The following is a 15649-nucleotide window of genomic DNA, read 5'->3' as shown; positions in this document are numbered from 1 at the left end:
GTGCCCGAGACTGAAGCCATGTCCTCCTACATCCGGGAGAACTTACAAAAGGGCTTCATTCGTAAATCCACGTCTCCCGCTGGCGCAGGATTCTTCTTTGTCCAGAAGAAGGACGGTTCCCTTCGCCCATGCATAGACTACCGGGGCTTGAATAAGGTGACTGTTAAGAACCGCTATCCTCTTCCACTTATTTCTGAACTATTCGACCGTCTTCGTGGAGCTAGGATCTTCTCCAAGCTGGATCTCAGGGGAGCGTATAACTTGATCCGTATTCGTAAAGGAGACGAATGGAAGACCGCTTTCAACACCAGAGATGGGCACTACGAATACCTGGTCATGCCATTCGGCCTATGTAATGCCCCAGCGGTCTTCCAGGAATTCGTGAACGACATCTTCCGAGACCTCCTCTATGTCTGCGTCATTGTCTATTTGGACGACATTTTGGTCTTCTCCCCGGATCAGCAGACTCATGTGGCACAAGTGCGTCAGGTCCTCCGAAGACTACGGGCCAACCATTTATACGCCAAGCTTGAGAAGTGTGTTTTCCATCAGCGCAGTCTTCCATTTCTTGGCTATATCGTCTCCGACCAGGGTCTACAAATGGATCCGGCCAAGCTCTCAGCTGTCCTCCAATGGCCACGCCCTGTGGGACTTAGAGCAATCCAGCGTTTCCTTGGATTCGCCAACTATTATCGGCAATTCATCCCTCACTTTTCTACCCTGGTCGCACCCATCGTGGCTCTCACTAAAAAGAAGGCGGACCCCAGACGTTGGCCTCCAGAGGCCGAACAAGCCTTCAATAGCCTCAAGTCTGCCTTTGCCTCTGCTCCTGCCCTAGTCCGCCCGGATGTCTCCAGGCCGTTTTCTCTCGAGGTCGATGCTTCTTCTGTGGGCGCAGGAGCCGTTCTCTCGCAAAGGGACACAGCAGGCAAGACCAGAACCTGCGGGTTCTTTTCTAGGACTTTCTCCCCTGCCGAGAGGAACTATACTATTGGGGACCGTGAACTCCTGGCCATTAAGTTGGCACTGGAGGAGTGGCGTCATCTACTAGAGGGGGCTAAACACCCCGTTAACATCTACACGGACCACAAGAACCTCCTCTACCTCCAGTCGGCTCAACGCCTCAATCCCCGGCAGGCCAGGTGGTCTCTCTTCTTCTCTCGGTTCAACTTTACCATCCATTTTCGTCCAGCCGAGAGGAACCTAAAGGCCGATGCATTATCCCGAGCATCCGATGTCATGGGGCAAGAGGAATCTCCTCGTCACATAATACCTCCTGACCGCCTAGTACCAGTTGCTTCTTCTGCTCTGCAGAGACTGCCCCCCGGGAAGACTTATGTGCGCCCCGTGCTCCGTAAACGCATCTTGAAGTGGGGGCATTCCTCTTTGGTGGCCGGGCATCCAGGAACTCAAAAGACTGGGCAATTGATCTCCCGTCACTACTGGTGGCCCAATCTCCTCCAGGATGTCAAGGATTTTGTGGCTTCCTGTGCAGTCTGTGCCAGGAATAAGTCTCCCCGTCAAAGACCTGCCGGCCTACTTTTGCCCTTGCCAGTCCCGGACCATCCCTGGCACCACATTGGGATGGATTTCATCACCGACTTACCACCATCTGCGGGCAATACTGTTATTTGGGTGGTGACGGACCGCTTCTCTAAAATGGCTCACTTCGTGGCTCTTCCTGGCCTACCCTCTGCTCCTCGTCTGGCTCAGTTGTTCTTCCGACACATCTTCCGCCTGCATGGACTTCCTCTTCACATTGTGTCCGACCGAGGCTCTCAATTTGTCTCTAAGTTTTGGCGTGCCCTCTGCTCGCAGCTCCAAGTAAAGCTGGACTTCTCATCAGCCTACCATCCCCAGTCTAACGGGCAAGTGGAGAGAGTCAATCAGATCCTGGGTAACTACCTACGGCATTTTGTGTCCAGCCGCCAAGACAACTGGTCCGACCTCCTTCCATGGGCGGAATTCTCCTATAACCATCTGGACTCGAGTTCCACAGGCAAGTCTCCTTTCTATGTGGTCTACGGGCATCATCCTCGTCCTCCTCTGCCTCTCTCTCCATTCTCTGGGGTCCCAGCCGTGGAGGAGCTGTTATCTGACCTGCAGTCGATCTGGGAACAAACTCGACAGTCCTTACTCAAAGCCTCAGAACGCATGAAGGACCAGGCTGATAAGAAGAGGAGACCTGCCACAAATTTTCGTCCAGGTGACAAAGTCTGGCTCTCGGCCAAATATGTTCGACTCAAGATTCCCAGCTACAAGTTGGGTCCCCGATTCCTTGGTCCTTTTTCGGTGCTGAAACGCATAAACCCTGTCACCTACAAACTCCACCTGCCCCCTACTATGCGGATTCCGAACGCCTTCCATGTCTCCCTCTTGAAGCCTGTGGTCCTCAACCGGTTCTCCGATCAGTCTCCGCTCTCTGTTCCACAAGCCGTCTCAGACGACGTCTACGTTGTTAAAGATATTCTGGCCATGAAAACTGTCAGAGGGAGACGTTTCTTCCTGGTGGACTAGAGAGGATTTGGTCCGGAGGAGAGGTCCTGGGAACCCGAGGCTAACATTCTGGATAAAGACCTCATCAAGGGGTTCCTGCAGGCAAGAAAGAGGGGGAGGCCAAAGGGGGGGGGGGTACTGTCATGGCCGCGGCGGCGTCCCGTGCTCCGGGACGCCGCCGCAACCGCCATCCAGCTCAGGCAGCTGCCGGGGTCCTGGTGCAGGGACCCGGCGCTGCGGTCTGTTCGGCCCCGGGGGGCGCCTCACCTCGTCCCGCTCCTCCTTCCGTCTGTGCCGGCCGGCGCGCGCGTCCCCGCCTCCTAGGGCGCGCGCGCCGGCTGTCTCAGATTTAAAGGGCCAGTCCGCCCCTAATTGGTAGTTGCACCCAATCACTCCCTATAAATCCCAGCATGCCCTGTCCCCTGTGTTGGAGCCTCTACATGCTTCCCATAGCGTTTGGCCCAGCTCCCTGTTGTTCCTGATACCTGTCCGCTACCTAGTCCCTAGTCCTTGTTCCTGACTCCTGTCCGCTACCCAGTCCCTACTCCTAGTCCCTGGTTCCTGCTTCCCGTCTCTCTGCTGTTCCTGTGTTCAGCCTGTCACCTGCGGTACGCTTACACGCCACTGTCAGTACCTGCTCCTGTCACCCCTCGCCTGCCGTCACCAGCAACCAAGCCAGGGATATTGGTCTATGTACAGAGGATTTTATTCAGTAGCAGCGGTTGTGTTAGTCAGTATGTGGTAAGGGGGGGGGGGGGCCAAGTTGACCTCTTGCACCAGGGCCCAAGAGACATTAGCTACGCCCCTGAGGACAGGAACAGCGGAACCAGGGCAGAAATACAGGAACCAGGGCAGAGGATACAGGAACACAGGAATGCTATTGCAGAGCAAATGCAGGAACACCTTAGTGCGATGCCTGGGCCCCTAGGGGCCACTCTGCTGATGGGTGTTGTTACTGGCAGGAACCAGGGCAGGATTATCACGGTTTTGGCACGAGGGCAACACAGCTGAGAACCGGGCTCCTGACCATGCGGAGGCTGGGCATGCGATTCTTCGTTGTCCTTAGTCAGGGCACCAATTATCACACCAATGCCAAGGTTCAGAAACAACGGTAGTTGTATATTTATTGTAACGGTGGTAACTAGTAGCAACAGTCTCTCCGGATGCAACCGGGAATAAGGCAATCTTAAATAAAGCATAGTAATGGGTGGAGCTGCAATAGTGAGACTACCCTTGGCTGGCCCATTTCTTTTCATTTATATTGGGGTGGCGCTTTGCAGTGAGGTCACTCTGTAGTGTCCAGGAACCCCTGGGCCACAGATAGGTTCCTCTTTTAGTCCAGAAAACCCTGAAGGTATTTCTGTATGGGTTGCTTATGTTTTCCAATATTCTGTTTTCAGCGATGTGTTACTACTTTTCGGCCACAAGATGTCACAACTAAGTATTGCCTTATTCTTTTCAGCATGTTGAAGTCAACAGAGGTTAATGGTTATAGTTAGCTAAAGATGTAATATAAAACAAACTTACTTAAAATTAAACTTGTCTAAAGAATTAGCCATATGTTTAGGATTGTTGGAACATCTGTACAAATTCCTGTCATCCATGGGAATAATATCAACGTCGCTGAAGATGAAGCAATTATAATCATCATCTTTTATTGCCTCTGAATACCCAACATTCATCAGCTTTGCTCTGTTGAAAGTTGTATTTTCAATCTGTGAAACCAAAAATACATACTGTATATAATTTTATTTCTGCTATTATACCCTAGGTCTTATGTAATATATTTTACAGCATTTACCATATGATACACAATATAAAACAAGAAGATCACGAAGATGTATCCCACAGACTGCACTTTTGAACTCTTATGGAACTCTCAGCGTCATAATTCATTATGATGCTAAAAAAACTCCTGAGTTCAAAGCAGACATCTGACAAGTCGCCGGCCAAGCATTAAAAAGTGCTTTGCTTCATTACTACTGTAAATTTACCCATCTCGACTATATATGTTCTTACTGCCAATGACCCAAGTGTGTGATTAGCCCAGCATACATTAATGTGCCAGGAGTCGGGCATAATGATAGGCAGAAGCAATCACGCTGCTGCCCGCAGGCCGCCAATAACCCTTTAAATGCAGCAATCTATAGAGAGTGCATCGATTAAGAGTGTCAGTGACAGGAAAATTCTGTATCTGTCCATGACTGATCGGAACTGCAGGGATCCCGATCATTTTCCTTGACAGAGGGAGTAAAATACTTGCCTTTATCCTGTCAGATCAGCGATCTTCTCAAAAGTCTGCTAGGGGGACTTAAAAAGTAAAAAATATTAGAAATCCCCTCCCCCAATAAAAGTTTATATCACCCCCTTTCCATTTTGCAATAAAAAATATGTAAACAAAAACAAAACCTATTTAGTATCCTACCATGCAGAATTGTCCGATCTAATAAAAACAATATTGCAATATTGTTCCCACATGGTAAACAACGTAAAAGAAAAAAGGAGAGAAAAAAAACCAGGATTGTTAATTATTGTGCACAGTGTTGCCCGAAAGGTTCTTGATTATAAAACTTTTTTCAAATATTTGGGGAGGGTAGCCATTAAATGGTTATACAAAAATAAAAATATAAAAATTATAAATAATGTACTACTCCCCTCCCCCCAAATCAGACCACAAGAGTATTCCAGACCCCTAAATACAAACACTGTACCCCAAAAGTTATCATTTAGAACTTTCCTTCAGCACACACACACTGCTCCCATGATCCTCCTCCCTCAGTGAATTCTTTTTTGTATCCTTTTCCTCACCCCAAACTGCTCAGCTACAGTATGTGTTGGGGGCAGGAGCATACTGACAGCTTCCTGCAGCATCTGGGAGTGAGCCCTTGTTATAGCTATTTGCTGCTATAAGAGGATCACACAGAAGCTGCACGATTCTGTGCTCCCCGTGTGTGCTCCCTTAAGACCCCCCCCCCCCCCAGCTCCTCTTCCTGCACCTCAGTGCTCCTGCTGTGAGAGGGGTGCAGCTCTACACCCAGCTAGCTGCTAATGGTAGTAAGTATATCTATTGTATATGTGGTGTGTAGTTTTAATGTGTATGAATGTTATGTGTATAATGCATGAATGTACTATGTGTTACATGCTCATGTGAATAGTATGTGTACTGGATGTTTTGGATTTGAATAATGTGTTTTAATAGATGTGTTAGTATGTGTATGTGTGTGCATGCATTTGTGTGTATATAATATAGACAACATGGAATGTTACCGAGCATTTTGAGGAATAAAGCCACCAAATACAAAACAAGCCACCACACCTGGCCTGTTGAAGTGAGCTGGTGTCTTTTGTCAGTAACCATAGGTTACTGACACTTTTGTTAAAGGGGTTGGCCATTTTATAGTAAAATTATTTAGTGTACAGTATTAGTAAGTGTACTCACTGTATATACTGACAGCAGCTTCCTGTGTGACTCATAGAGCTAAAATCGGGCTCCTCTCCTCCAGACTGTGCTTTCCTGCTCTGTGGTGTTTCTGTCCATAAGATGGCTGACATGTAGAAGCATATGACCATGCCCCACGTCCCCAGTGTCCACCATAGGCATAAACAGGCTCAGTGTTGGACACTTGGGGGCAGGGCATGGCCACATGCTCCTCCATGTCAGCCATTTTATGGACAGAAACACCACAGAGCAGGACAGCACAGCCTCGAGGAGGGGAGTCAGATTTTAGGTCTAAGAGGCACACTGGGAGCTGTTGTCAGTATATACAGTAAGTACACTAACTAATACTGTACACTGAACTATTTTACTATAAAGAGGCCAACCCCTTTAAATAAAATAGAAAAGGACAGCGCTCCATAGCGCGGATCAAATTATAAGAGACAGAGAGGGACCAACATGCAAGGAGACCCTCACCTGATGAGGTTGTGCTAAATGAGAGGCACAACACTCGTATTGGCATATACAATGGACCGCAGCCACTCCCGCTATCCAAAGGAATGAATTGCACAAAAACACCTCCAACACCAACCAAGCACGGATCGTGGGGCGCAGGTCCAATAGAATAAGGATATGTAGTATAAAATATTTATAGTTATTGAAACTCAACGCGTTACCACTCTTTCTTCTCTAAACTGTTCAGCAACATCAGTTTTTTTAGACTCCCGACCTGCACTAGTGGAGGCTGCACTACATGCTCCACACATCTCAAACAGCCAGACACAGAAGATCTCACACTTCTTTCAGAAAATCCCGAAACCATTATCACTCCCACAGTCAGAAGGAAAAGGAAAAAGAAAAACATACCTAGAGGCTGCCGAGGAGGGATTAGACAAAAAGGACAAAAAAGGAAAAATAGACCTGTATTAAAATCTTCATCCACTGAATCGCCAGGTACGATGAAATTATTTAATCTATCTTCTCATATCCTCAATCAAAATGAAATAAGTCTATTAAATAAGGGCTTATCTTTTTGTCCGGTATCATATCCTAATAATTTTAAACTTTTTTTAGATATTAATGATTTTATACGTAAGTTAACTCTCAAGCGTCATTCTAGTTTAAAAGAATGTACTAACCACATACCGTTACCTTCTAATACTGATGTCCCTTTAGATACCTTTTCACATGTCTCGGTTAAAAATAAATCTAACTTTTATCCTTTACAAAACAAAGGTCATTTTATTGAGACTTTCCAGTCATTGGTACTCAATGATTTAAGAGATATCAATAGTGTTGTTTATAATAGTGTTCACAAGGATAATCTAACTAGGGGTGAAAGAACAGCCTTAAACACCCTTAGATCCAATTCACAACTGATAATATGTCCCGCTGATAAGGGTGGTGGGACTGTTTTACTGAATAGATCTGACTACCTCGAAGAGTCTCATAGAATACTCTCAGATACTGAATACTACATCGAGTTAAATAGCATTCCTACCCATGAGTATACCATTGCCTACAATGCTTTGATACAGGAGGCAATAAGTGAAGGATTTCTCAATAAAAATGAAAAAGATTTTTTATTAGTTACTAATACCAATTTTCCTTATTTTTATTATTTGCCAAAAGTACACAAGTGTGAAAGTAAACCACTTGGTAGACCTATTATTTCGGGGGTGGGCTCTCTCACTAGCAACCTTTCTCACTACATTGATTTATTTCTTCAAAAATATGTCTGTGAATTACCGTCTTTTTTGAAAGATTCAACACAACTCATTTCTGAACTTCAGTCTCTTCATTTACCTACGAATTTTGCTTTTATTTCATTAGATGTAGCAGTGCTTTATTCTAATATTGATATTGAACTGGGATTAAAATCGGCACATTATTATTTATCTAATGATATGTCTTTACCATTGTCACAATCCACATTTATTTTACGTGGTATGCGTTTTATTTTAGAACACAATGCTTTTGCTTTTGGTGATAACATTTTCCGTCAGATCAAAGGCTGTGCGATGGGCTCTCGTTTCTCCCCTAGTTTTGCCAATCTTTTCATGGGTCGTTTTGAGGAAGAGCTCATCGCACAGTCGCAATTATTTTTGTATATAATGTCTCTAGATATAGTGTTTTTATCAGTGTATTTTATATATATTGTAACACTTTTGTCTTAATAATAGAGATTTGCTCCACCTGTTCTAAGTGGGTGTGTTCCCTCCTCCCCTATATTCTGATGTCATATCCCTAAATCTTTTATATGAACTGTGTTTTTTTGCGTGTACTATTATGACTCTTGAGAAAGGAACCGGTGCGGTTCCGAAACGCGTTGAGTTTCAATAAATATAAATATTTTATACTACATATCCTTATTCTATTGGACCTGCGCCCCACGATCCGTGCTTGGTTGGTGTTGGAGGTGTTTTTGTGCAACCCCTTTAAATAGTATGGCTGATCGGGGTCAGCCTTTCACTGGAGCAGTCTTGGGATGCCTTTATACAGAGAGATTTAGATGACAGATTTTTGAAGCCAAAGCCAGGAATGGATTTGAAAAGTGGAGAAATCTCAGTATTTCCTTTATGACCTGTTCCCTGTTCATAGTCTGTTCCTGGCTTTGGCTTCAAAAACCTGTCAGATAAATATTACTGTGTAAAGGCACCTTTAGAGATGGGTGGGAGACTGCTTCCACATATTCCAGGTTGGGTTTTCTGTAGCCTGATATAATCTAAGTAGTTTAGCAGAGCTGGGGGGTGTGGTTCCATCTCTGGAGTTTGTTGGACTTGAAGTAGATTGTGTCAGCTGGGAAGCTGGTGGGGGTCTGAAAGCTGTGCCATTACACCTTTCCACATCCAGGTGGGTGAACCTGCAATTGAAAAGGACCTGTGAGTTTTGTGTCACTTGGACTCTATATTCTGTTTTGCTGAAGTCAAGCCATAGTTGTTTTGTGTCTGCTGTGCCTTCTTTGCTGGAAATAGAAGCAGTGGCGTAGCTACCATAGAGGCAGGGTAGGCAGTTGCTATGGGGCCCTTGCAGGAGGGGGGCCCGGGGGAGAAGATAAGAGCCTCCTGAGTCCTTCTGCATAACCCCTTATGTACTGCAGTGTGTAAGTGACCCAATGTTTCCTTACATGCCGCAACACACAAAAAAAAGGTTAACAGGAAGAAGAAGGAAAACAAAAAAAACTTTGCTGATAACCCCTGATCTCTGTTCTCACTGCCTGCTGTGCAGAGGTCAGGGGTTATCAGTGCAACAGCAGTAGAGCAAAGATTTCCTTGTCTTAGGACATTGGGTTACTTACACACTGGAGTACATGAGAGGTTAAGCAGAAGGTATTCTGCTCCTGCACCTATGTATTTATCTGTAAGGGCTCCTAGTGGACTGATAAGCCATTGGCTCTCTGCTCTGCCTGTTAATTTTGTGGCTGCAGGCAGGATTCTGCTTCTGGCCACAGGAGATTTTATTTTTTGGTGACATCACGAATATATATATATATATATATATATATATATATATATTGTGGACATGTCACAGGAGAAGTGTTTGAGGGGGTGTACATCTCACCTAGGTTACTGCCTACATACCTAAGTATGAGATGGTGAGTCCAGGAGGGATCTGTTGCTCAGCAGTGTTATGCTGCTGAGCTATTATTTACTGTTGCCGGGCCTGGATTTACTGGACTGTTTATGCTGCAAATAAACGCCAAGTTGATCTTTTATAAGTCCAAGCCTGATGTGAACTGGGTCCAAACACACCATCCCCCGGGAAGATCCTTACAATTGGGGCTGCGGAGAGGGCAAAACGGTTGCTTGGGGCAACGGTGTGCATCAACTTGGCTACAGCTGCTTATGTCCTGGGTGAAGGCTGCTGCTTCACTCCAGAAACAGTCAAGCAACATGGAGGAAATGTTGAAGCAGTTAATGCAAGTGAGTCTGCAACAGAAACAGGCTCTGACAGACGCTAACCTGCGCCATGAGCAGGCTAATCGGCAGCAACAACAGGCTTTGACAAACGCTAACCTGTGCCATGAACAGACAATGATGGCTCAACAACAGAAACTTATTGAGCACCTGATAGGAAAGCAAGAGGCGCCTGCAGGTGCTAATCCACAGCCAGCGGCCGTAGCTGCTCCAGAGACTTTTTCTGTGAGAAGAGCTGTGCGGCGTGCGCTGCAAAAGATGACTGCTGATGACGATGTTGAGGCCTACTTAACTGTCTTTGAGCGTGTGGCTGAGCGAGAGAAGTTACCATCCACTGAGTGGGCAGAGGTCATTGCTCCCTATTTAACAGGCGAACCTCAAAAGGCCTACTATGACCTCAGTGAGCAAGAGGTCAAAGACTATCCTCGGCTAAGAGAAGAGATACTTGCCCGACTAGGAGTTACTGCTGCTGTCCGTGCCCGGAGGGTCCGCAACTGGAGCTACAGTCTGGACAAGTAAGCAAGGTCCCAGATGTATGATCTGATCCATTTGGCAAGAAAGTGGTTGGAGCCAGACACCTCTACTCCTGCACAGATCCTAGAGAGGGTTGTGATGGATCGCTACCTTTGAGCACTTCCTGCTGATCTGCAACGCTTGGTGGGACAAGGTGACCCTAAGAATGCAGACGAACTTGTCAACCTTGTGGAGAGGTTCCATGCGACTGAGGACTACCTCCGTGATGTTCCTGCAGCATCTTCACCTCCCCGGAGTGCCAGATCTGTGCCGTCAGCTGGTAAGAGACTTCCATCTATTGGGGGAGTGTGGAGGGGGGCTGATAGAGGGAAGAGCGCTCAGGGGCAAAAGACTGGCGCTGGTCCCAGATGGCTAAGTGGCCCTAAAAAGGACTCCCTGTCAAGGAGACCAGGCCCTATCCAGTGCTGGAGATGCCATGAGACGGGACATATCTCTGCCCATTGCCCCCTTACCAGTGAGCCCATGGAGTGTGACGCTAGCCGGCGTCAGTCGCTATTTGCGGAACCGTCTTTTGTTGCAGTCACTGGACTAGAGACTGAACCGCAAGTCTGCAACATTACTGTCAATGACTTCCCTGTTAAGGCGTTGCTGGACTCAGGGAGCCTTGTCACCTTGGTGCATGCCAGCCTGGTGACTGGGGACTTTGTGTCAAACAAACATATGAGTGTGGTGTGCATACATGGTGATACAAAAGTGTACCCTATAGTGCTGGCTAATGTTGGGACTGAACTAGGCGCTGTACAATATGAAGTGGGTGTGGTTAAAAACCTTATGCATAATGTGATATTGGGACGTGATTTTCCATTGTTCTGGGCTCTATGGGGAAAAAGAAAACCCCCTGAAAGGAGTGAGGATACCCCTAAGTCTATTGAGTTACCCACGGTAAATGATAGAAATGTACAGGATGAAAATGATGCTTTTCCTTTGCAGGTCCTGGCTGGTGAGGAAGAGGCTCCTCCCACTGACCAGAATGTTCCAGACTTAGAGGTGTCCAGGGATAATTTTGGTACTGCACAGTTGCAGGACCCCACTCTCAAAAATGCGAGAGAGCAGGTCACTGTTGTGAATGGGGTACCTCAGGAACCAGATGTTGAAAAAAGATTTCCACATTTTTCTGTGACTAACGATCTCTTCTATAGAGTCACTAAGAATAATGACGAGGTTGTGGAACAGCTTCTGGTTCCTAAGCCGAACCGGCGTCAGGTATTGGACATGGCCCATAATCATGTTCTTGGGGGACACTTGGGGACAGATAAAACACAGGAGAGAGTCCTCCAGAGGTTTTATTGGCCTGCGATTTATGATGACATTAAAAAATACTGTGAGTCATGCCCCACATGTCAGCTTAGCGCCCCAGTGTCACATTTCCGCAGTCCTTTGGTCTCGCTCCCCATCATAGAGGTACCTTTTGACCGCATTGCAATGGACTTAGTGGGGCCCATTGTAAAGTCGACTAGGGGACACCAGTACATCTTAGTTATCTAAGACTATGCGACCCACTATCCTGAGGCTGTGCCCCTAAGAAACACCGCATCTAAAACAATTGTACGTGAATTGTTTTATATGTTTTCCAGGGTGGGGATCCCCAAAGAAATCTTGACCGACCAAGGTACCCCGTTTATGTCAAAGGTGATGAAGGATCTATGCAAACTGTTCAAAATCTCACACCTACGTACCTCTGTATATCATCCCCAGACAGACGGGTTAGTCGAGAGGTTTAATAAAACCCTGAAACATATGTTAAAAAAAGTGGAAAAAGATGGTCATGATTGGGATCACTCACTACCTTACCTGATGTTTGCTATTAGGGAAGTGCCCCAAGCCTCCACAGGGTTCTCTCCCTTCGAGTTGGTCTATGGTCGTCACCCTAGGGGTTTGTTGGATATTGCAAAAGAGACCTGGGAAAGCGAGTCCACCCCATACAAGAGTGTTATAGAGCATGTAGCACAGATGCAGGACCGTATAGCCACTGTAATGCCCCTAGTAAAGGAACACCTCCAGAGGGCGCAAGAGGGTCAAAGTAGAATTTACAATCGTTCTGCAAGAATCAGGACATTCAGCCCAGGTGACCGGGTCCTCATACTTGTTCCCACTGTAGAAAGAAAATTCTTGGCAAAGTGGCAAGGTCCCTATGAAATTGTAGAAAAGATCAGTGAGGTAAACTACAAGGTGCACCAACCCGGTAGAAGGAAGCCTTTCCAAGTTTATCACATAAACTTGATCAAACCCTTGAAAGACAGGGAATCCTTGGTGGTGACAAACACTGTTAATAATTTGTCACAACCAACCCCTCCGGTCACGATTGGTGACACTCTATCAGGGTCACAGAAGCAGGAGGTTAAAGAATTTTTGCAGAAAAACAAAGACAAGACCTCCACCAATTATACACTACAGGTATCCAGGACCCTCAAACTATAAACTACAGGTATACAAGACCTCCACCAACTATACATTACAGGTATACAGCACCAACTATATACTACAGGTATACAGGACCCCCGAACTATACAGTACAGGTATACAGGACCTTCACCAACTGTACACTGCAGGTATACAGGACCTCCCTCAACTATACACTACAGATATACAGCCCCCCTCAACTACACACTACAGGTATACAGGACCCCCCCAACTATACACTATAGGTATACAGCCCCCCCAACTATGCACTACAGATATGCGAGACCCCTAAAAACTATACATTGTGGGTATACAGAACCCCTCCAACTATGCACTACAGGTATACACTAATTCCACTGATTAACTCAGATGAAACAATACCTTTAGCTTGGCCTCCTGGGCACCTTAGAAACAATACCTTTAGCTTGGCCTCCTGGGCACCTTAGAACAAATCTAATTAACACACTGACACTTTATACCCGGGCAGCGCCGAGTACATTTTCTAGTCTATATCATAAAAATCAAAGTCTGTCTGTCTGTCTGTCCTTCTGTCTGTCTGTCCTCTATAGACTTCCAAATGCCTGAACCGTTTGACCCCAAATTTGGCACACAGATACATTGGGTGCCCGGGAAGGTTACAAATAACACCGCCACACCAGACCTGACCAATACCGCTATACTGTGCTGGATAACACTGTCATACCAGACCTGACCAATACCGCCATAGTGTGACTGGATAACACTGCCATACCAGACCTGACCAATACCGCCATACTGTGCTGGATAACACTGTCATACCAGACCTGACCAATACCGCCATACTGTGACTGGATAACACTGCCATACCAGACCTGACCAATACCGGCAAACTGTGACTGGATAACACCATCATATCAGACCTGACCAATACTGCCATACTGTGACTGGAAAACACCGCTATACCAGACCTGACCAATACCACCATACCGTGACTGGATAACACCGCCACACCAGACCTGACCAATACCACCATACTGTGACTGTATAACACCCCCATACCAGACATGACCAATACCGACACACTGTGACTGAATAACACTGCCATACGGGTAAATACAACCCTGCAGGTATACAGGACACTACAGGTATACAGGACCCCAAAACTATACACTACAAGTGCACGGGACCTCCACAAAACTATATACTACAGGTATACAGGACCCCAAACTTTACACTACAGGTATACAGGACCCCAAAACTATATACTTTAGGTATACAGGACCTCCACCAACTATATACTTTAGGTATACAGGACCTCCACCAACTATATACTACAGGTATACAGGACCCCAAACTATACACTACAGGTATACAGGACCCCAAAACTATACACTACAGGTATACAGGAACTCCACCAACTATATACTACAGGTATATAGGACTCCAAACTATACACTACAGGTATACAGGACCTCAAAACCATACACTACAGGTATACAGGACCTACACCAACTCTATAATACAGGTATACAGCACCTTCACCAACTCTATACTACAAGTATACGGGACCCCAAATATACTACATGTATACAGGAACTCCACCAGCTATATACTACAGGTATATAGGACCCCAAACTATACACTACAGGTATACAGGACCTCCACCAACTCTATACTATAGTTATACAGGACCCTCAAACTATTTACTACAGGTATACAGGACCCCCGAACTATATACTACAGGTATACAAGACCTCCACCAATTATACACTACAGGTATCCAGGACCCTCAAACTATAAACTACAGGTATACAAGACCTCCACCAACTATACATTACAGGTATACAGCACCAACTATATACTACAGGTATACAGGACCCCCGAACTATACAGTACAGGTATACAGGACCTTCACCAACTGTACACTGCAGGTATACAGGACCTCCCTCAACTATACACTATAGGTATACAGCCCCCCAACTATGCACTACAGATATGCGAGACCCCTAAAAACTATACATTGTGGGTATACAGAACCCCTCCAACTATGCACTACAGGTATACACCTAATTCCACTGATTAACTCAGATGAAACAATACCTTTAGCTTGGCCTCCTGGGCACCTAATTAACACACTGACACTTTATACCCGGGCAGCGCCGGGTACATTTTCTAGTATATATATATATATATATATATATATATATATATATATATATATATATATATATGCAGTGCTTTTTCTTGTGCGTAGGGGAGGGGGGGGCCCTTACAGTTTTTTGCTATGGGGCCCCGTGAATCCTAGCTACGCCCGTAAATAAAAGGACTGATGTTTGGCTAAACTGCGTATGGAGAAACTTTTGAGAGACTTTTCTATTGCCACTTGAACTGATGTATACAATGTATATTATATAACGCCACTGCTGACTCCACTGACCCCAGCAGAAATGTTGAAGTGAAGTCACCATAGACCGTACATAGGAGCACTGCAGCCATTCTCTGGCCTCATCAGTCATAATTGCTGCACGTGGCCACTGAGGCCGGTGATTGGCTGCAGCGCTCCCATGAATAGCATATGAGGCATCACTAAGGCAATACACTGTTTTTAATTAAGAAAAAATTATTCAGTCCTTATGTTATTTAGTCCTTCAGTTACTCTATGGCGGTAATATCGGTCTGTATATAGTATGTTTTCTTCAGTAACAGTATTGAGGCAATATTTGGTCCTGATATAGCGATATATATATATTTTTAAAACAATGCTTATAAATAGTTTGCTTATAAATAGTTACAACACTAGCAGCAGTCCTGGCATGCCCCCTTCTGAACTGATTGAATGTTACTAAGGACCCTAAAACACGGAGAGATAATCCTCCGAATCAGGCAG

At 45.7% G+C, this 15649-nt stretch overlaps 1 protein-coding gene across 1 annotated transcript in view; it reads right to left on the bottom strand.

The window, feature by feature from the left end:
- Positions 1-15649, bottom strand: part of LOC138796917 (beta-1,4-galactosyltransferase 1-like) — a 226130-nt gene that overhangs the window by 56598 nt on the left and 153883 nt on the right. Inside the window, exon 5 of the mRNA XM_069976657.1 lies at positions 4024-4211. Within this exon, the coding sequence (XP_069832758.1) occupies positions 4024-4211 (188 nt within the window). The remainder of the gene's footprint in view (positions 1-4023; positions 4212-15649) is intronic.

The sequence above is a fragment of the Dendropsophus ebraccatus genome, chromosome 7 (assembly GCF_027789765.1).
Source record: "Dendropsophus ebraccatus isolate aDenEbr1 chromosome 7, aDenEbr1.pat, whole genome shotgun sequence".
In the NCBI taxonomy this organism is placed as follows: domain Eukaryota; kingdom Metazoa; phylum Chordata; class Amphibia; order Anura; family Hylidae; genus Dendropsophus; species Dendropsophus ebraccatus.
The sequence above is the reverse complement of the archived record's forward strand: the minus strand, read 5'-3'. Positions and strand labels throughout refer to the sequence as shown.